This window comes from Micropterus dolomieu, linkage group LG05 (genome assembly GCF_021292245.1).
Source record: "Micropterus dolomieu isolate WLL.071019.BEF.003 ecotype Adirondacks linkage group LG05, ASM2129224v1, whole genome shotgun sequence".
NCBI lineage: Eukaryota > Metazoa > Chordata > Actinopteri > Centrarchiformes > Centrarchidae > Micropterus > Micropterus dolomieu.
The window spans coordinates 14,810,489-14,833,714 of record NC_060154.1 but is presented as its reverse complement, the minus strand read 5'-3'; the positions used below and the strand labels follow the sequence as shown (position 1 = coordinate 14,833,714).

Below are 23,226 nucleotides of genomic sequence, written 5' to 3'. Positions count from 1 at the left end.
GAAGTTTCCCCCCCCCCCCCCCCCCCCCAATTTCTAGTGAAAATGGCAGCCCTACACTGTAAGTAGAGTTAATACTGTGGGGTCAAACAGTTAGATATCACCACAAGAAATGATTCTGTTCCATTATTTATCAAAGCATTTTTTAATCAGTTTGTATACTAAAGCAGTAGACTGAGTGTACAGCCATGCTAGCAGCTCTATGAAGCTGTGCTTTCAGATAAGTGCTAACATTAGCATGCTCACAGTGATACATACAAACAACATACAAAAGTTATCGTTTACCATCTTCATCTTAGCGCATCAGCATGCTAACATTTGTTAATTAGCACAAAACCAAGTACAGCTGAGGCTGATGGGGATGTCATTACTTGTGCAGGTATTTGAAAACTTTGCAGAGGCGCAAGAAGAAAGGACACGGGCTCACCAAAGGTGTATGTAATGAAATGAATGATGGCTGAATTCCATTTAGCGGCTTTAGTTTCCTGTTGATATTGCATGGGCTCACTGTCACACTGGAGGGGTACAGCCTGGACAGGTCCTTCACAGGGCACTCTGCTGTGAACCTTGCCCTCTAAAACTTGAGCACCATGTAATGTTATTTTAGAAAGGGACTAACTGAAATGGTATGATTCAGCTGTGCCGTATGTTTCCTCGTGTTTGTAAATGACGTGTTAGAATGAGGTTCTAATTTAAGCTGTTAGGAAACAGCACTCTAAGTAAACAGCAGAAAGTATACAGACACACCTGTAGGATTCACCATCAACACCTGGAATAGGTTGAAAATAACCAAAATTTTCTCTCAAAAGGCTCTACTTTAACAAACTCAACATTTTAGTAAGTATGGAGCTTGTTTCTGAAGAGATACATCAATACCCTCCACATCTCTATCACAAAGTTTACCACACTGTGTCACTGTATTGTGTTGTTGGCCATTAAATATTACATTAGTCCCTTTGGTTCAGCTGAATTTAATCATGAGGGTGAGAGGTTCTCCCTCTTTCTTGGTGACAATGGCCTGCATCATTCCTGTAGGTGTATGGAGATACCTCGAGCCTTTGAAGAAGTTCTCAATAAAAGCTCTGTCAATCTTGCACTTCCCGATGGCCGCCTCAAAGTTGTTGCTGAGCACGCCGTAGATATTCCCCCTGTCGTTTTTCTTCCCCAAGAACAAGAAGAGGGCGTAGCAGTCCTTGCCGATGGAGGTGGAGAAGTCGACCACCCTCTCGTACATGGTCTTGTTGCTGGACTCCTTCTGGGCCATCTGGATGGTCTCACTGCAAGCCTCTGGGGGGACGTCCTCCCTGTCGGGCAGGTGTAGGACCTGCACGACGATCTGGATCCGAGGGTTCTTGGTGGGCTTCTCCAACACGGCCCAGACCCAGTCAGCGCCCAAGAGGATGCGCTGCTCGGGCGTCATGGCTGTGCAGTTGAAGGTGTCTGTCATGTTAAGGCTGATGCTCTGAGAGATGTAGGTCATCAGGAAGATCTGTTGGCGGACAAGATGTTTTAAAGACCACTTAATGTTCAATGTTTTGAAGCTCTAAAGAGGTGCTGTTTTCAGTTCTTTGGAAGTATAAAGTTACCTACCTGAGTGAGCACCTTAGGGCTTGGATGGAACTTGTTTTCCGGGTCCTTGAAGAGGAGGTACTCTTGAGTTCTGGACGAGGCGGCAGAGATGCAGTCGCTGAATAGAGGTATGAAATCGTTGGGTTTGGCGGTGGGAGGCCTCCTCAGTGTGGAGAAGATGCTCGGCTGAGGGGAGTTGTACCGATCGTAGGATGGACTGGTGGGGGAGCCACGCTTGAAAGAGGAGAGGAAGTTGTAGTTCTGGAAGGGGTTAAAAGTGGGTTTGCTGATGGTCTCTCCCATGGTGGACTGATGATGGAGGGTGGGAGATCAGAGAGTGGTCTCCCTGATACACTGGAAAGATACAGATTAGAACATAGACTGTAATCTGAAATGAACATATGGTTAGTAAAAGTTGAGTCTAGTATTTTGATAGTTGTGTTCTTGGAGTACAAAAGAAAACCACCATCTGTAGTAATGTTGCCCCACCATATGGAACCACTGCTATGGTCCTGTTTTTCACTTCAAGGTGAAAAAATTACTTTTCCATGCTCTACTATGCGTACAATAAAAATAAGATATCTATCAAAAAGATTTATAAATGATTCCAGATACTCACCAGGATGGGTCTAGGAGTTTCTGTAGTTCCAAGTCCACTAGCTGCCCTCCGCTCCAGTCCTCTGCCCTGCTGAGATACACAGTGTCTATGTGTGTGTGTGTGTGTGTGTGTGTATGGTGGTGTACGTGAAGCTCAGTGTTCAGTCTCTTGTCATGTGCAAAACTTTCAGTAGAATAAAGAGGATTTTCTATCCCCAGGTTTCCTGTCGACAGTGTTAGCATGGGTGTGGTGTTTGAAACTTGTTAAATTTTAGGTAAGTCAACAAAGGACTAGTCTTACCAGTTAAGTGGTGGCAGCAACAGCAGCTTGAGGACTGGGTTAAGCCTGAAGGGTTTGATCAGTAAACAGAACACTCAACTGTCTGCCTTCAGAAGGCATTGCAAATTAGGACATGTAGGTCAGATCAGGAGTTTTTAGTTTGATTCTCTGTTGTAATTTCACTTTAGAGGAAGAGAGGAGTTTGACTTGAAATTTATAAAGAGTGTGGTTTACTGTGTATGTGCAGGTAAGCGCATATACTGTATATTCTTACTTTAGCCTGAGGTTACTTGCCAAATCCCTTAACATTAGCGGTTTACCACTCAGAAGACCCAGTCTGTCATGGTGCTTTTATTTCGTCAACATAACAATGCACTGCCCTACAGTATCATTACGCTGCTCTTTTGTGCAGTCATATTGACACTCTTTGTAAAAGTAGGTTTTAATTTTTACTTCTGCTGGTACTGATCAGTGCTAAAGAATATACGGTACAATAGGGGAGAACAGGGTCAAATGAACCATCATTTGTGCTGATACCAGACAAAAAATTATGTTTGTCTGGTACAGACAGTTTTTATGTTAAAATTGTTGAACGTTCATGGAAACCCACATGACTTATTTTGTGAAGTTTACAAATTACAATTATGATACATTGGCTGATGTTCATTCAACACATACATAAATACATCAGCCATAACATTATGAGCACAAGCCTAATAATGTGTGGGTCACCGCTTTTCCATGAAAGGATGTACATGTTGTCTGCAACAATGCTGAGGTAGGTGGTACGTGTCAGAGTAACATCCATATAAATGGCAGTAGAACGTTGCCTAACGTGTCACACTGTCTCCTCCGGCTTTTCTTCTTTCCATAGTGCATATTGGTGCCACGTGTTCCCTAGCTAAGCCACGCACACTCACCCGGCCATCCACGTGATGTAAAAGAAAACGTGATTCATCAGACCAGGCCACCTATTTCCATTGGTCAGTGGTCCAGTTCTGATGCCCACGTGTCCATTGTAGGGGCTTGCACTTGCCCATTTTTCCTGCTTCTAACACATCAGCTCTGAGGACAAAATGTTCACTTGCTGCCTAACAGATCCCACCCAACTGACATGTGCCACGGAAACAACACAATCAATGTTATTCACGTCGCCTGTCAGTAGTCATAATGTTATGGCTGATCCACTCACTGGCCACTTTATTAAGTACACCTTGCTAGTACATTCTCCTCGTCTCACGTCTGGCACGAACAACCATGCCACATTCAAAGTCACTTATATCCCCTTTCTTCCCCATTCTGATGCTCGGTTTGAACTTCAGCAAGTTGTCTTGTGTTAACAAGCAATTGAACAGGTGTACCTAATCAAGTGGCCGGTGAGTGTACGTATCTTTGATATGTACTCCTTAAAGCAGCATTAATTCATGTTTCTGGGGGCAGCTGAACATTGACTTGTTAACACATCTGGGTCCAGCATTAGCATTCATTTGGAGTAGCATTTCTTTTCACCTGATGAATGTCCAATTGAAGAAAGTCCGTTATTGACTCTCCTTTTAGCTCTGTCTGGCTCTTTAGGTGCTAAATGTGCCACTATGTTCACCAGCTATCAGTATCTAACTTTGTCAGTCTGCCATTTGGTACAATCCAGCTAGCGTACAGTCAGAGCTTTTTCATGACAACCAGCTAGCCTGCTGTGGCTGTAAAACCAAAACAATGGAACTAAAAGGTGCTACAGTGCCTACAGAAAATCATCATACCCCTTTAAAATATTCACTTTTTTTGTCTTTCAGCTTGAAATCAAAACCTATTAAAAAAACATATATATATATATTTTTTTCAGCTTTATTTACATATTCTGCACATTCAAATGACGTAACAAGGCAACAGTCCTGAAACCTAATAAGAAATGAAAACCAGAATAACAGAGTTGAAAAAGTGAGTCAATACTTCTTAATGGCAGCTTTTGCTTTAATTACAAAAAGCAAAAAGTGTACAGGGTATGATGAGCTTCTGTAGGCACTGTAAAAAGCTCAAAGGTAGCTGCAGTCGGGTGATAATTCTCTGTTGGCTCGTCACTGCACCGACCACTTCCACATTACACACATTCATTTGATACACTTTTAAAATAAAAATAGTGATTAGTACTTTATTTATTTAGAATTGTGACTAAGATATCTACTAAGTGGAACATTTCAGAGTTTAAAATAAACTCGTCAGTGCTTTTTGGTGGACAAACTATGTAATGGTGACACTGTTTTAAATTACCTAAAATATATCTGGTATTTTCTGGACTGCATTTTCTTTGTACTTATAAAGGGGAATACACACCAATACCAATGTCCACTATCTGTGCTAAGCTAATACTGGCTGATAATATCTATACGATGTATTGGTTGGGCTCTAATGGAAGTACATTTCCAGCCATCATTTCCACTTTCTCATGCTGCTACAGCTCCTTTCGTTCACACATTTCATACATCACCATACCTGACCAATTAACTTTAGGTCTCATATTTTATGCACCGAATAGTTATTGGATGCTAAACTTTAACTACATTATCACTGATTTTATCTTTCAAACTGATCTGTAGACTGGCAGAGGAGCTGTCATCACAGCTGCTGTCATTTCACCACCACCAGTGCCAGTGCTCCAGACCAAATCTGTCCTATCCCTGATATATCCTGCATTTAATGAAGACACTTTAATGGAGTCTAATAGACCAAACAAACTAGAAATAATGTTCAACTGAATCTTTCCCCACTGAAATAATGTAACTTATTTTAACAAAGTAACATGGATTAAATCTGTTTTTGTCCCATTCAGCCTTTTCACACACTGTCTCCTCTGAGAAGATCTAACAGTTCTAACAAAATAACTGGTTTTTACATATGCTGGTAATGTCTTTTAATTTCAAAATGAAAACATTTGTCATTGTGTACGTGTTGTGTGTGTTTCCTTGCCATCGATCCATCCATTTTCAATGTGACCCTTTTTTCTGGCTACTTTTTCCAAGCGGTTGAACCTTCATTTGTTACATATGTGCTACAGTCTTTCATCGCAGATTCCATGAAAGGAAATGATACGCATATCATATGACTGCCATGAAACAAGGGATAGCTTCTATACAGTACACAGCGGTCAGTATGATCGTTAGAGAGCAAGGGAGTCAGTGAAACAAAATGCCCCAAATGGCTAATGAGTAACAGTTCATTATTGTAGAAATTCTGATAAAGAAATTTGTAAATGACGAGTGATGATTGTTTTCCACATTGTGTAAGTCCACTGGTGTTCCTTGGCCCACCGTATCTACAGTGTGACTGCAGAGTGACTCTAGGTGTTACATGAGGTATCAGCGGCTAGTAGAAGTACATGTAACAGCTCCACACTGCAGTGTTAGGCCGGGGCTTGAGGTACAGTACAGGTGTCAGATTGGTTGCGACAGGTCTCTGTGGTTGATTGCATTAGTGAGCCAACGGCGTCGGGTCATTGTCCTTCAAACGAGTGCCGTCTGAGACTGCCTCAGCTCCTTCCGCAGCTCATCTTGGCTGAGCAGGAACTGGAAGCAAAGCATCATGGGAGTGGTAATGGGTTAGAGAGCTTGGGAGCTGGTGTTTGCCACTGAACTGGGATCAGTTACCACATTTCGTTTTAGTATATATGAAGATATTGTAAACGAATGAAGAGGTCTTTTGCGTCATATTGCTTTGTGGTACAAAACAGAATAAACTGAGCAAGTTGTATTTCAAGAGTAAACTTTGACTGAGGCAACATGAGGTTTATGACAAGGATTTATTGTGGTTTAATTTGGACAGCACCATTAGGAAAGAGTGTCAACAAAGGCCTCATTTGGTATTGGAAATCATTCCAGGGATGTATGAGGAGAACGTATCCCAAGTCAGAGCACCACCAGCTTCATTGCAGAGTTAAGCAATATTAGGCCTTTTTCACAGCAGATTTTCTGACTTATACCAGGAAAACACAGGTGGAACTAATTAAATATGCAGTAGCACAGTTAGGTCCACCTCAACCAATCAAAATGCTGCTTAGACATTAACACATAAAAAATTATCCGCTAATGTATTATATTATAACATTAGCAACAGAAAAGGGCCGTTCTGTAAATTGAGTACTTAATTTTTTTCATTTTAGTAAAATATTTTTATATTAAGCAATAATATAGAGGAATATTTCTACATTTTGGGAAATACGCTTAATCACTTTCTTCCTGAGAAACAGACGAGGACATCAATACCACTCTCATATCGGTATGCTAAATATGTAACAGGAACTTGCAGCCAGTTAGCTTAGCATAAAGACTGGAAACAGGGGAAAACATGCAGACAGCCTGTCTCTGCCCAAAGCTAATAAACCAACAGGTAGATACTCTAGAATGGCCAAGAAATTTGCCCGGGACTTAACTTCCTGTTAAATGCCAAATTGTCATTTTAACACTTAGGTTTTTGTATGGATCAAACAAACTTAGATTTAACATGTTAATTAGTGAGCTTTAGATAGATTTCTTTTCACTTTTAGACAGAGCCAGGCTAGCTGTTTACACCCGTTTGAAGTCTTTATGCTAAGCTAAGCTAACGGCTACACCTACATATTTTCATTTTAGTCTTCTTTTCTAACGCTTCTTACCAAACCTACACAGAATGCAGCCATTGTTAAGGTTATAATTTAACCTGTTGTGCTATGACATCTCTGCTGTGAAAATGCCTGCTTTTCATTATCAGTCAGTTTGATTAATGTAGGCCTGTGGCCTTTTTAGGATCACGGGAAGCTAAAATGTTTTAATTGTTTCTGAAATAATAAATGAATGGTTTAATTCACAATATTGTAAGCTAAAAATTATTTTATCCTTATGGGTTCCTTCACTTTGAAATGAATCTCTAAGGGTAATATTTTTTCTCTAAGATCTCAAGGCTCAACTGGTTCACTGGAGATGTTGTTTTAGATAGCTATCAAGAAGTAGTTTCACATGTTTGTTATCCAAAGTGTTAGGGTTCAATGATGACTTCAGCAAACAGAAAAGGAGCAAAAGAACCAAGGCTGGCATCTGCCAGATACAACAAGTAATAATGTACCAGTGAGCAGGTTTCACTCTAGAAGTCATTCTATTACTTTCTTATTTCCAACAGATCTGTGGTGTTTTAATGTTGTTCCTCCCTCCAGAGTTTTCCGTCTGAGTGACTCAAACTTCTGTTAGAACCAATGAGCAGCAGTTACTCGGTAAGTGAATCAGCTGCGCAAGTCATTACCAGCAGCTTGTGTGTGTTGGTGCTTACTGTGAGGTTGTTGATGCTTTCAGAAAGAGCTTCTATTTGCAACATGGTACCCTCTGTGATCGCCATCTGCAACACACACACACACGACACACACAGGGCCTCATGAACCCATTACAAGTCACGATTACAGACTTACTTTCAGTGAAACAATGACTTTCCTAGGCGTTAGTATTAATCACATTAATTAATCATATTGGCATTCATGTAAGTATGCAGAAGTGTACTATACATTACTGACTGGAGCAATGAGGACTGTACCTGCAGCTGCATGCTGAGCTCAAACATGCACTTCCAATGTCATTTTAAACAGTGTTACCATGGTAATGGTCAGCAGACACCTTGGCTCAGATAGGTCCGCAGAGAGGGGAAGCTGGTGTCATAAACAGCCATGATGGTGAGGGTGATGATGATGATGATGAAAGCAGGTTAGCGGTTGATGCAGGTTACTCAGGCATGCCATCCACTGTGGCTCCACATAGAGCATAGTCCATTACTTTCTGTCAGTTGTCTCAAAGTTTAAAAATCATTTTATACCACATCTGTTTTTCTTTATCTTGATGATGAGGGGTAATTTAATAAGAAAAATACAGTAGAAAATATATACCCCTTATATGTTCATCCAAAATATGTGTTCTTTTACTTCTGACTTTTGTGTAGAAAGAAGGAATCAACTTTACACACGTATGATTTTGTTTATTAAATGATTTGATAAATCTTTTTACATTTACATGACCACATGTAAGCTTCATTTAGTGGAGCAGGATTTTCTTTACTATAAAAATACTATTACAGCAAATATGAAAATAACAGTACAAAAATCACCACCTCAGGTTCAAATGAAACATGCTATTTATCATTTCCTCTGCAATGACATAAATATTAAATAAAATCCACTCCATATTATTATGCAAATATTGCACAAGTTCATCTCAACCATGTGACAGAACTGTATTAAAGAAATCAAAGTTGTAAATGATGCGATGACCGACTCACCCAAAAAAATCATCTAATAGTGGTGCACAAATGTTAGACTGTACAAATGTTAGACTGTACAAATGACATCCAAATATACAGCATGGATTAAAGGAAGTAATTGGAGTCCAGAGAGTTGATGTGTTCTCTCATGATGAGTTAGATCATGGCACAGGTTTGAGGCTGAAGTCGGGTTAGTGAGGCATCTGGAAATTAAATCAAAATACTTCAAGTGTGTTGATTCATCGTCTCAGTACACCCTTCGTGACAAGCAACTGTGACTGTAAAACAGTCAGGCAGGTTCATGTGGACGCCTCTGAATCTGTTCACACGTAAGGCACGGGGTCGGGCTGATGGGCGGGGATTAGAGGAGCAGGGAGGGAATGGGCTGAGGTATTATGGGCCGCAAGCAAAGGAAGCAAAGTAGTAGAAGCAGTGGCAGCTGATTGGCTGATGGAAAGTGTGACAACACGGTATCGCCATATTGTTGTCACATTTGTGGTCATGGGAATGGATCAGCTTTTCAGCTCGTCTTCGAGGCCCACCTGGTCCCTGGGCCGGTCTGGCTCTCGGTCCAAGATGGGGCTCAGGCCTCTGAAGCCGGCGTAGGGCCGCACCTGTACCCCGTTCACTGCAGACTGTCCTGACTGAGGCGAGGACGACTCGATTGGACAGACGTAGTCCGTGGATTCATCCGGCCGCTTCTTTCTGAGGTGAGTCAAGTTAGAGAAGCCCAACTTCTTCGGCTGCAGTGAACAGAAATGACAAAGGGATATGACTGTCTGATGTTAGATGACTATTCTGAATCTCAGGCGGCAGCACTGAAAATTTACAGAATTACGCCGTGATTCACATATGATCACTTAATAATAATTCAGTCAGTTCTATCACTTATAAAAACAGTGAAGGCATCATATTGATGAAATGTGGGAACAGGAGTCCAAGAGCATCAAGCAGTCAGGCTGTAAACAAATCAACATGTTAGCCAGGTTATTTGAACCGAACACCCAAACAGGGTGCACCTCAAATGTCGCTAAAAAGACAAATACTGCAGATTAAGTTACTTGCAGGTGAAAGGGGGTCTTTTGTTCTGTGTCTTGTAAACATCACATCTGTATGCAGTGTTTTCTTATATCCATACTTTGTGTTGCATTCAGCGCATGTGAGTAATGAGTGATACCAGGCAACAACAGACAGCAGCTTATAGAAATGTGTCCTCTAAGCTTGCTCTTGCTGACTAAAGCCACTGTGATATTATCACAAAGCACTATAGGATAACACTTGGTAGCTGGGTGGCCCTCTGGGAGGAAATCCACACACACAAATAAATGGGTTTTTTTTTTTTTTTTTTTTTTTTTAGATCTACAGTCTATTTAGCATTCCAGGTTATATTTGTGCACAAACCCATCCTCATAAATATTTAGTGCTCACGGAGTGGCATAAGAAATTTAAAAATTAAGCATCCAAGGTCATAAATGGGTCACCAGTAAGTGTGCATTCTGTTTTCGGGTGGATTATGCTTTCATTTTTCTTCAGCAGAGCACAGAGGGACTTAGAGCGGAGGCTGGGTCTTAAAGCTGGGAGGAGGAGCAGAGCAGTCCCGGGTTTACTCTGCACTCACATTCTTAAACACACTGAAGGGTTTAGAGCTTAAACTGAGCTGACGCACCAAGGTTTCACCTCAAATTGAGGTGCTTTCCCTCTCACATGCAGGGTTAACTTTGTGTGTGCTCTCTTAATGCCGCATTGTTGAGTACTTTCTCTTCTACTCCAAGCTGTATAATGGTGCCTGTGCTTGTATTATCTTACCTTGACTTTAGCTGTGATGCTGAGTGGGGTGTACCCCGCTGCCTCAGTGTACTCCCTCTTCTCCTGCTGAGCTTGTGCTCCCACCAGGTTGTTGAAGTTGGTGGTGAGGTGGCGTCTCAGCAGTGTTTTCTGAGGAGGGATGTTCAGCAGCATGGCCAGAGTGTCTGAGTTAAACCGAGGCTCCAGCATCTATGAGAGGAGGGACACATTTAGGATGCTTTCTGTAGCGTTTTCATCCATTCATTCAAATTGTGAGATTGTGTACTCACCACCAGCCCCCCATGCACACCGCTGCCCCTCAGGTTTGGTGCGTACTCTGCCAGATCCACAGATCTCAGCCACTCCATGACTCGGTGGTTGGACCACTGGACCACCTCACTGGGAGTGAACTGGTTCTGAAACACAAACACACATGCTTTATTATTTTTTACTTCACACATTTTAAGCATTTCTCAAACAGGAGAACACAACTTACAGTGAATTAACAGTCCAAAATGTTATTTAACAACACAGATGCAAACAGAAAAGTTTGAAAGATTTAAAAGAAATTAGAGTTGGAGCAGAGCTCAAGTGTTCTGGGAGTTTGTCAGATATCTGATTCAATGAAACTGAACGCTGAAGAAACTAAAACTTGCGTACAGACCAGCGCTTCTTTTAAACAACACACACACACCTACTTACCTCATTGCTGGGCCTCCGTTTGAGGCAGTTAGGGTGGAACTTGGAAACATGGAGAACATGAATAGCGCATTTGATGCTGAGGTGATGCAACTGGCTGGTCACTTTAAGGAATAACAGGTCATTCTGAGGTGGAGAGAAGACAGAGATCAAGGGAAAGAGAAAGTGAGCATTTGAAATTTTTGACTGTAATCCAAGGGAACTCCTAAACAAGAGCTTCATATTCTTGTATTTTCTAAAAAATGAAGCATACTGCCCAATTTTACTTATCTGCAGTTTAGCAGTTATTTGACCTTCACATCATAATTATAAACTCACCACAGTGAGGTACTGCAGCATCTGCCCATCCACTCTTCCATCATTAAACTGGTCTTTATACTGAGGAAGGCCGATGTCATCGAGCCAACCTTTGGAACATAAAATATCACAGTCTTTATGTGAGGGAACCTCAGAATGATTTTCTGTCAGGGACTGTTTTATTTCAGTGTGATTTCAGTACATACGAGTGACCCAGATGTAATCAAGCTCTGCAGACTTCTCAGGCTGCTTGCTGCTGAACGTCTTGATGGCTAACCGGAGCTTCTTCCTGTGGAGCGGATTCTTCATTGCCAGCTCCTGGCGTCACAGTGAGAGAAAATTATAATGTCACAGTTACATAAATCTAACAGATGGCATTACAGGTTCACCTGAGAAAGAAAAAATATACCAGCATTAGAGTGAATGATCTAATTGAAATGATCTTGTGGAGAGAGATGAAGAGGTTTGTGGGGTCTGAGGTGGACAATGTGACAGTGTTGAAGGCGAAACTAACCAGCAGGTTGAAAAGCAGAGACAGGCGTAGCTAAATGCCAAACAGACTGACACACAGCAACAATGCTCAGACAGGTAGAACTGGAAAATATTTGACAGGCTGAATGGAAGAATATTTTGTGAGGTAAACCAACTGAGCCGGACAGTGTGTGTGTGTGTGTGTGTGTGTGTGTGTGTGTGTGTGTGTGTGTGTGTGTGTGTGTGTGTGTGTGTGTGTGTGTGTGTGTGTGTGTGTGTGTGTGTGTGTGTGTGTGTGTGTGTGTGTGTACCCTCTCTAGGTCTTGCGTGGTGGCCGACAGTAGAGTCTGACCGCTGGTGACCCAGTGGCGAGCAGGGATGCAGTACTGACTGAGTCCAGTTTCCTCAAGCCAGTCACACACCTGCTCTGTGCTCCACTTAGAAAAGGGCGTCTTCAGGTCTCTGACATGGTGAGAAGAAAGATTATATAAAGTAATAAATCAATAGATGAGACTAGTGGACCTGGAACCACATACAGTGTGTTTTACAGTGTGGACTCCAGCAAAGGTTAAACACTATTTTGTGTTGGAGGATCACAACGGAGTCTTTGTATATTTCAGCTCATCTACTTCAAATCAAATAGCACATGAATGTCCCATGATGCCAAATGTCCTAAACCAGTAGACATTTGAGGCTGCAAGTGCTCCACTAAAATCTCTCTGTGATTAACAGAGATTTGAGATAAAACCTGTTGTGTGAAACTGAATGGTGCCTGAAATAAGCCATCTTGTGTTTTTATACCGTGTGTTCCCTGAACGGGCCAGTCTAGGTCCAGCTGTAGCTCTGAAGCCTCCCCTCTTGAACTCTCCCAGCTCGGGGTCGTGAAGCTGGGCAGGACTACCTGATTGGCTGCGCCGAATCCTGGGGGCAACCAAAACGCTTTGAGCGCGTGAAGGAAAAATTGGAAAAGTATGGAGACTGAGAGAATGTGGCTATGTGAAAGTAAAACAGTAAAGGCTATTGTTAATGAGCAATTACAGTCAACTTCAAAACGTACTTCCCCCAGAGTTTCTTAATGCCTCTTTGACTCTTCCTGTTCTCTGGTGAGACAGGGGACTGCTGTCCAGAGTCCACTCCAGAGGACAGAGGGGACTGGTCTGACAGAACGCACTCCTCTAGTTTCTCTGGACCCCCTGCCAGACAAAAACACAAGAATACAAGCACTGATACTTTGTTCAGCAAAGTAAAGACAAATCTGGGATCAGAGTGAATAATCTTTGGCTTGGCATGGACCACAAACATGCAGCTCAAAGTCAGAGCACACGTGTCCTGTTTCTTACATTGGCAGCCTATTTTACATGTCGTGCTGTCGAGCTATAATAACATACAGCTTCCTGAAAAGCACTGCAACTTTAAAGCTGCACTAATCAATATGGTTTATATTATCATTGTAAGTGACTCTGAGACCTACAGAGATTTATCAACTCTGCAGCTCTATCAGCTTTTTTGCCCCTTTTGTGTCATTGTTTTAGTTTCCTGGTGAGGAAGCTCTGATAAACCCACTGTACACTACCTGACCAGCATGAAACAGCAGACAGACACAGTTAGCTAGCTAGACTAGCTAGATATTTTGGAGTTGGTGGAAACCAAAACAGAGCTGAAAGAGACTGAATATTAGACTTACATTCATCAGGTGGCCAGAAACATGACAAAAGGATGTTAATGTTGTCAACAATTTTAGCTTGTTTAACTTCCACCACATGTCCAATGAAAATCAATAAACGCAGCTTTTAATTATAACTGTCTTATAGAGTATCAGATCACAAGTTTTAGATCATTATGTTTATTTGAACTGTCCCAGCTTCACAGTGTCATAATGACACTTCAAAACATGTGCTGCAACAGGTGCAACATCATTTTCTGGTCATTCAGTGCCCACCATGTGATGGAAATTGTACAGAGACTCTTGGCAGTCATTTAATACAACAATGCATTTAATAGTTCAGTTAGTTTTTCCCATGAAGCCTATTTGATTTGTCTTCTATGCTATATCCACTCACACTGCAACAACTACTGGTACACCCTGGATACATTATTCAGTCAGCTGACTTCAAGCGCACTGATCTCAACAGGATGGAAACAGAATGACACACTGGGATGCAATACCCACCAACATCATAGAGGTCATGTTTCCCAGGAGATCCTGAGGCAGAGGAGGTTAGTGAAGTGGAAAGAAAGCAAGCAGACAGAAAGCAGAAGCGACCATTAGTCACACCCTCTTTATCTCCACAATGAATGTTGTATTCATGTCAAGTGTGTAAAGCAGCAACATGCAAATCTACAAGCCTCAGGCGGGTTCCAAAGTGGGCCAGAAACTCAGACAAGATTAAGTCAGCTTGTTTACATGAAACTTTTTTTTTCTACAGATACTGACAATGTGGGTGGCTTTCTGTTAGCCTTGAAGCTTGTCAGTGTACAAGCTGTATACGACAGGTCACCTGGGCCAACAGGATGACCTAAAGAGGTCACATCCTGAAACACCCCCCTTAGTCAAAACCTAGAGGCTGAAAAGAAAATCCCCCTGGTGCTAGAACAAACTTCACCTCATTACATGTAGACGTGTTTTTATTCTACACCTGTTTACGTTGAGCACTTGCTCGACTTGCTCTTTCTCAGCGGCATCCTGCTTAGACAGTCAGTGAGAGAGTGCTGGGTGAGGCAGTGACAGCAAAGGGGGATGTCAGGTTGCATCCCTGTTTGTTAACTTTGGATGTCTAAGCTAGTTGAACTGCACACATCCTTAAGCTTGCACTCGTTGCCCTCTCACAGCCCTCTGATTAGCTCCTGCTCTGTGTAGGCCGATACATGGGTGGCTTTGTGCTTATATGCCTATTAGCTTTAAGTGTGTGTGTGTGTGTTTCAGTGAATGTTGATGCGAGGGAGCCGGGCATTATCTCCGACAGCTCTCTGAGTCATGAGGGAGTCCTAATAATCCCGGCTTTAGAGTAGCTTGATCCTCGGTGAATACAGCTACCCTGACTCTGCTCACCTGTGAGGTTTGGCTGTGACGGGGTCTATCTCGTTTTTGTTTAGGAGATATCTGACGGGAATGTTGTTTTTCAGAAGATGCTTGTTTGTGACTTCAGACTCAGAGCAACAACATTAGCGAAGTGACTCAATTCTCCTGAAAGCGTATTTCCAATGTGTTCCAGTGTTTGAATTTCTGTGTGAGCATACAGTACCCAAAGCCGGAGCACTGGCACTCCTGCAGCGAACTGCAGCCAGAATGAAAACAGAGAAGAGAGCAATCCGACAGCAAAGCAGACAGGAGGAGGAGAGAGGGAGAAAGGGCACAAAAAAGGAAGCAGTTGGAGTAAAGTTAGTTGAAAGTGTTATTCATCAGTTACAGCTTATTGAATTAGTTAGTACATTAAAAGGGTTCAAGAACATATTTTCCCACCTAACCTCTGTGGTATTTACTCATGTAGACAGTATCAGTTTCAATTTGTCTGCTAGAGACTTCTACACAAGTGAGATGAATGGAAGTTAATTTGTGGTGCTTTCAGCAGAGAGAAATGACATTTGAAAAACAGCGTCTTCTTTCAGAAACAGTGGGCCTCAGGCAAGAATATTTTTGTCCCCTTATCTCTAACTTCTTTTACTTTGTTCAGTGAGGTTTGCTCGTACGAGTGTTCCAATACAGTCAGTCAGAAACACCAAACTCTCTTACCTGTACAAAACTGTTCGTTTAAATTGTTCGTTTCAACTTTGAATACCTGATCGTTACGTGATCATTAGCATAAATGACAAAAACCCACAAGTAAAAGAATTTTACAGAGGCGAGTTCTGCAGTCAGAAATCATTAGAAGAAAACAAAGAGATGAAATAGAAAGAGAACAAATTTAGCAGTATTGGTAATCAGGACCTGTCTCCGACAAAGTTCTTTGTTCGAAGACTTAACCCTCGAGCTGGCAGACAGCCTGTGCTTGTTGTCCGTCAAGCATGGGTCCTTTAGTTCAAGCAGTTCAGAGATGTGTTCCAGATGCTACAACAGTTTAAAACATGCTCGAATTTTCTCGTAGCCCAAAACTGGACGCATTTGTAGTTGGGGCACCTTGGAAATGAGTCTGAGAAAAGAAAAGAGCAGTATCCAATGAAAGCACAGGGTAACCCAAGTATGTGCATTTAGACCTGAAAAACGGAGTTCTTACATGAGGCCCAGTGTCTCACTTACTCTGGATAATCCACAGACTTTACTGTCTAGCTTTTTAATTTGCTTTAAAAGGTTGAAAATACAGACAAATTTTCCAACTGCAGAAACTCACTGAGACTGTAGTCCTGGTCGTGGCTGTGGACAGGAGAAAGCCGGACAGGAGATAAATACTCTCCGTCTCCCTCTCTGTCGCCGTTCAGTTCAACCCTCAGCTCGCTCTTTTTACTTTTTAGTTTTCCCGGCAGAGTCTGGTACTTGCTCAACTCCATGTGGGGACTCTGCAGAGTATCAAAAACAAAACAGTGCGTTACTTTCTGTAGGTATCCAGCACCAAATTTAAAATAAATTATCATAATATGTGATGAAAGAATGGCAACAGAAGCCTACTAGCCTTTATAGGGAAGTATTCAAAATTAATTTATTCCTGCTTTAGATGAATGTTAATAGATAACTTTGAAGTTTGACTAAATTGGACACATTTTTCTTTTGGTAGTTATCAGCTTCTGAAACACTGATTTACAGAGTTGTATGTATATTTTAGTATATCACACTTTCTCTTCATCTTTATACAGGCTAGCCAGTCTCATCTAAATATCTTTCATAAGATAACAGCGGAGTCCAACTCCTTTGCTCTGTTGCATAACAGAGTGTCCTTTAGAGGGTGAATGTCTGATGATGCCACTATCTGACCAGGCATCAAAGTCACCAGGGCTCTGAAGGAATAAGAGGAGAAAGGCCAGCAGAAAGAAACAGCTGGGAGGCACCCATGACGCAGAGCACTACTGACAGCCAATTCAGGTGGGTCTTGGCCCTTTATGCATGCGTGTGTGTGTTTGGCTATGTGTGCGGCACAAATATCTGTGGAGCAAAGAATATGTGAATGAGTACAAGGGCTGTGATCGCATAGGAGACATTTTTTCTTTTACTCAGAGGGAAAAATCAGCTGTAAACTGTGCTAGTCACACTGGGAACACAAGGTCAAAGGGCTCGTGGAGCATTACATCACTCTGTACTACACAACACAAAATCTCACAACAAGTTACAAGATACATTCATAGTATTACCTGGTTAATCTTAGTTTCTAAATGGATTATAAGAAAAAATAATCTACATTTCAGTATCAATAGTCAGTTTAAAAAAAAGGTATATCTGGAGGTATTTCATAAGAAGCACGAACAGTCATACATAAAGTATAAATGTACATTGTGTTTGTTTCTGTGGGTTAGGTGAAGGTTAGGTTGTGTGAGGTCATGAAGCAGATCAGTACCTCTGCCCCTACATCTGATTCAGTTTCAACTGGCTGGAACTCTACAGCCTATAGCAAACACAGACACAGGAGAGAGGAACGAACACACACACACACACACACACACGAAGTTAGCAGGTTAGCAATCACACAATCAGGTTAAAAGTATATCATAGTTTATTTGGAAAGAAGAAGTTAGTGTACATGTTGATCATGTATTTAAGAAGCAGCAGCAGATGTAGCAGGTTGGATTATATGTATAGATTAATTAAATTAGATTATAGTTACTGACCAGCGTTCATAAACAAGCCAATGGTTTGATTTGTACTAGCAAACCTTTTGTAAGGATCCACTCTGCAACTCTTCAAGACTGCTGGACAGCAACCTGCGCTGATGCCTGGGGAGAATAAACCAAACCAAATCATTCCTATTTAACTTAGCACACATATGATGACTGCCTACACTTTTGAGTTGAGTGAAAGCGACATTTCATTTGCACTGTCATACAAACACAAGAAGCTTCTACTTACCATGAACCATTAACAAAGCTTATGTCCCCAGTGGACACCAACGATGTGTCCATAGAGTTCTGGATGCTACAACAGATGGTGCACAAGGGCTTAAGATTTAAAGCAAGTAGTGAGATGTGTTTGCGTGCATGTGTATTTTGAATGTTTATACCTTGATTCCAATTCTCTCTGGTAAGGAGATGAGGATAACATAAGTGGAGAAGACCCTCTTGATGACATCTATGCAGAGACAAAACAAGATTTCGTTTTTCCCAGTTCTTCAGGCAAAATATCAAGAGTTCATTTAGGGGGAAATCATTTTGTTAGAGGTTGCATAAAAGGTCATATACTTCATCATCTTACCTCTGACCTGAGGATATCAGAGTGTGCTTTGTGTGTGACGGCCCTGAGTCTTAAACTGCCACTCAGCTCCTCTTCACTACTCCCTGGATCGTAAAAAAGCAAATATTACAGCACCATTACAAAATAGGAAGGTACCTTGTCAAGTGTTTGTTAAATTGAAAACTCATATTTCAGGAAAGAAAAGTAATTCTCACCCTGTGTCAGGGCCATAACCTCCCTCATCTTTCTGTACTGGCTAAGCAGGATGGTCAGCTCCTCTATACGTCGATCCTGTTATCAGCAAGACACAAAAGAGTTGGGCTTTTGTAAATCAAGTAAAATGATAGGTAAGAAAACTTTCATAACATGAAAATGGTTTCATTTACCTTTTCATCATTTGAAGCTAGCAAAGACTCCATCCCCACCTTCAACCTCTGGTATTCCTGGTCTAACAAAGAAAAACGAAACATTTACATTACATGTTATTTTGGACTCAAAATAACCTCATGTCCTGTTTATTTAGAGCATCTGATGGGCACCTGATGCAATGTTGGTGACAGACATGACAGCCATGCTAATATGAATAAACAAGCAAAACAAATACACAGTGACAGCGCGACTCCCCATACATATCACCTGGGACAAACACTGCAGCTTTTATGACGATATAACCAGTGTCGTGTGTAACAACGGTCCCAACACCAACACAACACAACACAAGAGTTCTCCTCTGGATTCCTATAAGTTTCAAGCAACACAATATGCACACAAAACACACACACACACACACACACACACACACACCACCTGGGCGAGATGTAATTCAATATCCTTTCAAACACAGAAACTTTTCTTAAAGGGGTCCTCCACCAATTTTTACACATAAAGGTCAGTTTAGGACTCTGTGAGTATATACGTTTAATGTCTTCTGTGGCTTTGACAGAACATTGACAAGTCTGTGAGAATAACCCAAATTATGTCATCAGGATTATCTCAGCTTGGGCTGGTGTTTGAAAAACGTGGGGGCTTATCTGGTAAGGAGGGTCGAATGAAAAAGATGCTAATGGTTGCATTGTGGGAAATGTGGGAACCAGTGTTTTTGGAGTGTGACCCATACTATCTCAGGAAATCTTGCAGATACTACTGCATTGATGTTGACTATTCCTTTCTTCCTTCTCTGGTGAGCCACCCTCTCTTATGGAAGCACAATACAAAATTGCTGGAGTAGCCCTTTAAGATTTAGGCTTATTTGCAGTGGAGCCCAGGCAAACCAAAAGAGACTCAAGCTAAAATCCGATGTTAGATTGCACTGATGTACATAGAGGTTTATACGCACTGATACCACGGCCACTGAGAATTCTTGACTTTCATTGGCTGGAAGGCGTGGATGAGAAGACAGTATATCTGGACACCTATGAGGCAGGTGTTCGGTTTGTAGTATTTTAATGCGCCAGTATTTGATTGTAGGTAAAGACAGCAACAACAGAGCTTAGCTAAAAAGCTTGGAGCTAGTGTTATGAAAAAAGAAAGAGATAAATAGATTCTTAATGATAGCCATGCAAATTTTTGATATGCGTGTGAATCTGGGCATCCACATCCAAATAGGACGCTAGCTAAGGTGAAGGTAGTAACCTGAGAAGAGAGAGGACCAAAAGAGAAGATAAAGAAGATAAGGAGATGAGGAGAAGTCATAGGTGAGAGGGACAGAGAGACAGTGATAGAAAGTGGCTGCCTGTGTCTGTGACAGAGGAAGACAGTCTGGGTAAGAGAGAGAGAAAGAGAGGGAGAGTAACATAACTGTAACTGTGTAACATTATCTCTGCTCCAATAACATTGCGTAGCAGGCTGCAGAGTTATTCTCCGTTCTTGAGATTGAGAGCAAATGGTCCAGCCATATGGCATTTTGTTAGCCATAGTATAAGCGGGATAATACCCTTCAAGTATGTACACTCCATGTTGCACTGCCAGCCAGAAGTTTTGAAAGGATGTAGAGTCTTACTGCACTTTGGTTAAGTGAAGCTAGAATGTTTACTACAACCAACACAAACTGAAACTAAGCTGTGGTCCAATCTGAAACCAAACACTCTGCCACCAGTCACCTAATTAACACACTACTAAGGTTAAATTTAAAGTAAATAGAGTACTTCGCTTAAAATTTAAAGTGACCACTTGCTGGTTATGTTTCGGGTTTGTTGAGATTTGAGCCAAAATCACAGTTGACAACAATATACAGAATAAATGCTTGAAATTTCTTATGACAAAAACTGAAAAATCAAGTGGCTGTACAGGCAGAGGAGTTTGGTTAAAAAATTAGACCCAGACCAACAGCACACCATGCCTTACATTTGTTAATCAGCTGCTTGATATACACCTCCTCTACAGCAGAGGGCAGCAGAGAGTCAAAAACAAGTCAAGTATACAGCAGAGGAAAGAGGGACATGTTGATTAGATGTTACAGTAATAGGAGTTGACAGACATGCATATCGCTGGCTCTCACGCACACATCCGCACTGACAGATGTGGATCTGAAGTGATTGGTCAGACTGTCAGCTTTGAGTACCTCTCTCTGCGTTGTCATTGGCTGTGCCGCCTCTGGCCAGCAGCTGGGTCTGCAGGCATTCGATCTCAGCGTCTTTGGAGGCCAGGAGCTGCTGCAGCTCTGAGATTTCTGCCTGTGGAGGAAGACAGAGTGCATGTCTATGAACTGTGTCAGTCTTCCAGGTCATTGGAGGACCTAAGGAGTTTAAGTCTTAGGCAACTGGACTTACAGCGTCCTCTTAAAAACAAGTGTATTTTCTCACATATCAACCCAGTTATATCTACATACAGCTGCCAATACAAGACTACATCGGCACTCTGGGACAAGGGACACTCCTCCGAGGACAGAAAACTACTACGTTCTAAAAAACGTTTCGTAATTCACTGGAACCTCCATACCTGAGATGCTGTCCATCATCAGTTCACATCTCTACTAATGTGGCGTTTATGACTCATGTGGCTGATATGTAAGGGCTGGGTCTCTCTTGCAGCAGTGTCTGGGAAATTTCTTTTCCTCCTATCATCACTTCAACCCACAAGACTTATGGATTAAAGAATTCCTGTCACCTCTCTACTCTTAGCGACTGAATAATTGCTCCCCCCTCCCCCCCAAAATAATTTCACTTCTCACAATTTAGCACTTGCACCTCTGGTTAACTCAACTGCTAAATTTAGTTGGTCACCTAGTTTTTGAGCTTGTGATTTTACTTGCACCCAGTTTAAGGTACAATAGAAGCACAATAGAGTATTTAAGTGAGCAGATACAGAACAGGGTGAAGAGTTATGGTATGGCCAATAGCTTGAACGGTTTTCTGCATGTTCTTAAATAATGACATATTTCCCATCAGTTTGGTCTGCACTAAGTTCTACAGAGCCTACAGTCCATTACACTTACAACAGCATCAGCCTGCTGGGGTCGTCACTCAGAGCAATTACCATAAATCACAATAATTATCTAATCTGGGTAGTATTTCAATTAAATACATACACATCACAATCATATTGATTTACATTATCCATGCAAACAGTCATAAAAAGAGACAGAAAGGGAGAGACAATCAGAAGCAAACTGCTTCATTTGAGGACATCTACCTTGTTCTTGTCAAATCAGAATGTTTCATATCAAATTTTTTCCTCTGTCTTCTCTAACTGTCTCCCGTTCCTTTCAACTTGAACATTTGTGATTTGTATGGAAAGTTCAGCCATCACAATACCAAAAAAAAAGCAAAACAAGGACGATCAGGAGGAGGAAAAGTAGAGCTGCAAGCACAAAATAAGGAAATAAGGAAATTAGGAAGAGGAGGAGGACGTGGAAAGCAGAGTAAGGAAAGTACTAATCAGAGGAAAGCAACAAACACGGAGTAGCTACAAGCAAGAAGAGCAAGAGGCAGAGGAGGAGGAGGAGGAAGAGGAGGCACCTGTGCGCTGCGCCAGCGCTCCTCCCAGTGCTGCTTCTCCAGCTGTGTGTGCTCCACAGTCAGCTTGAGGCTGGACAGCTGGGTCATGAGCGACTGGTAACACACATGGAGAGAGTAAGAGATAGAGAGCTAGAGAGAGTAGAGACACAGGAAGAGGGTAATGACGGGGGGTGAGAGTTAGAGATGAGAAGAAAGAAGAGTGGGAAAAAAGGGAAGAGAGCAAGCCGCAGAGAGGGATTAGAGAAGAGAGGATATAGATACAGAGTGGGGAGGGAGAGGAGGAAGGAAGCACTGTAAGCACAGAGAAAGCAATGGCAGTTTGACCACCTTCAAATTAACCAACGAACAATGTGTTAGGACAGAGATGCTTTTGTCATTATTTTAATCTCTAGTACAGACTTCAGACTTTCCAAAAATACAACATATCTCAGGCTGACTTATGGGAAATGTGTATAAAATAATAATGCTGCTGGTGATGGCTTCAATCAAGTTTCAATAAAAAGTCCATCCATCCATCGTCAACCGCTTATCCTGCGTACAGGGTCGCGGGGGGGCTGGAGCCTATCCCAGCTGACATTGGGCGAAAGGCGAGGTACACCCTGGATTCAATAAAAAGTGATTTAGATTTAAAGAAAAACAAACTTATATATATAAGTATATTTTTTTAAGTAAATGAGAAATTTAACAGGTTAGATCAGTAAGCGAGGCAAGAGAAGTGTCAAGCTTTAATTAAATAGATTAAGGTGACGGAAGTTCACATAGTCCACATGACAAAATAATAATCTTACAATTGCAATCTTATTTGCATCATGGCATAGTGGTGCTTCATTTCCTCACTAGATGTTTTTGTAATCAGCCATCTCACTCTGCAAAAATGTGAAATATACACTCGTGTGTCAGCTGCAGGCCAAGGATAGCTGGTTGTTAGTCATAAATTAAATTACTTACTGCCACTTTAGTCTTCTAATCTCAGCTCAGTCTTTCACAGACTTATTTTGAAT

At 41.7% G+C, this 23,226-nt stretch overlaps 3 protein-coding genes across 11 annotated transcripts in view; 1 reads left to right on the top strand and 2 right to left on the bottom strand.

Moving 5' to 3' along the window:
• Positions 1–23,226, top strand: part of atp13a3 (ATPase 13A3) — a 131,948-nt gene that overhangs the window by 70,780 nt on the left and 37,942 nt on the right. The gene's annotated exons all lie outside the window — the stretch shown is intronic.
• Positions 124–3,109, bottom strand: rep15 (RAB15 effector protein). The gene is made up of 3 exons (XM_046048705.1): positions 2,186–3,109; positions 1,588–1,920; positions 124–1,486 (listed from the first exon to the last, which is right to left on the bottom strand). The coding sequence occupies exons 2-3, from the start codon at positions 1,867–1,869 to the stop codon at positions 959–961; spliced, it is 810 nt and encodes a 269-aa protein (XP_045904661.1). The 5' UTR covers positions 1,870–1,920; positions 2,186–3,109; the 3' UTR covers positions 124–958.
• Positions 8,405–23,226, bottom strand: part of ppfibp2b (PPFIA binding protein 2b) — a 36,478-nt gene continuing 21,656 nt past the window's right edge. For 2 of the 8 annotated variants that reach the window (XM_046048688.1, XM_046048687.1), the window contains exons 4-23: positions 20,830–20,941; positions 18,656–18,717; positions 18,485–18,560; positions 18,291–18,373; positions 18,100–18,167; positions 17,949–18,014; positions 17,755–17,815; positions 17,440–17,487; positions 16,285–16,450; positions 15,202–15,234; positions 14,130–14,162; positions 13,017–13,152; positions 12,761–12,898; positions 12,271–12,421; positions 11,695–11,806; positions 11,510–11,598; positions 11,195–11,317; positions 10,783–10,908; positions 10,514–10,702; positions 8,405–9,450 (exon numbers count right to left, since the gene is read on the bottom strand). In XM_046048688.1, coding sequence (XP_045904644.1) covers positions 9,220–9,450; positions 10,514–10,702; positions 10,783–10,908; positions 11,195–11,317; positions 11,510–11,598; positions 11,695–11,806; positions 12,271–12,421; positions 12,761–12,898; positions 13,017–13,152; positions 14,130–14,162; positions 15,202–15,234; positions 16,285–16,450; positions 17,440–17,487; positions 17,755–17,815; positions 17,949–18,014; positions 18,100–18,167; positions 18,291–18,373; positions 18,485–18,560; positions 18,656–18,717; positions 20,830–20,941 — 2,103 coding nt within the window. In that variant the 3' untranslated portion in view covers positions 8,405–9,219. Of the gene's footprint in view, positions 9,451–10,513; positions 10,703–10,782; positions 10,909–11,194; positions 11,318–11,509; positions 11,599–11,694; positions 11,807–12,270; positions 12,422–12,760; positions 12,899–13,016; positions 13,153–14,129; positions 14,163–15,201; positions 15,235–16,284; positions 16,451–17,439; positions 17,488–17,754; positions 17,816–17,948; positions 18,015–18,099; positions 18,168–18,290; positions 18,374–18,484; positions 18,561–18,655; positions 18,718–20,829; positions 20,942–22,225; positions 22,740–23,226 lie in introns of those variants that run through there. The other 6 variants (XM_046048694.1, XM_046048686.1, XM_046048689.1 and 3 more) reach the window with 6 other exon arrangements.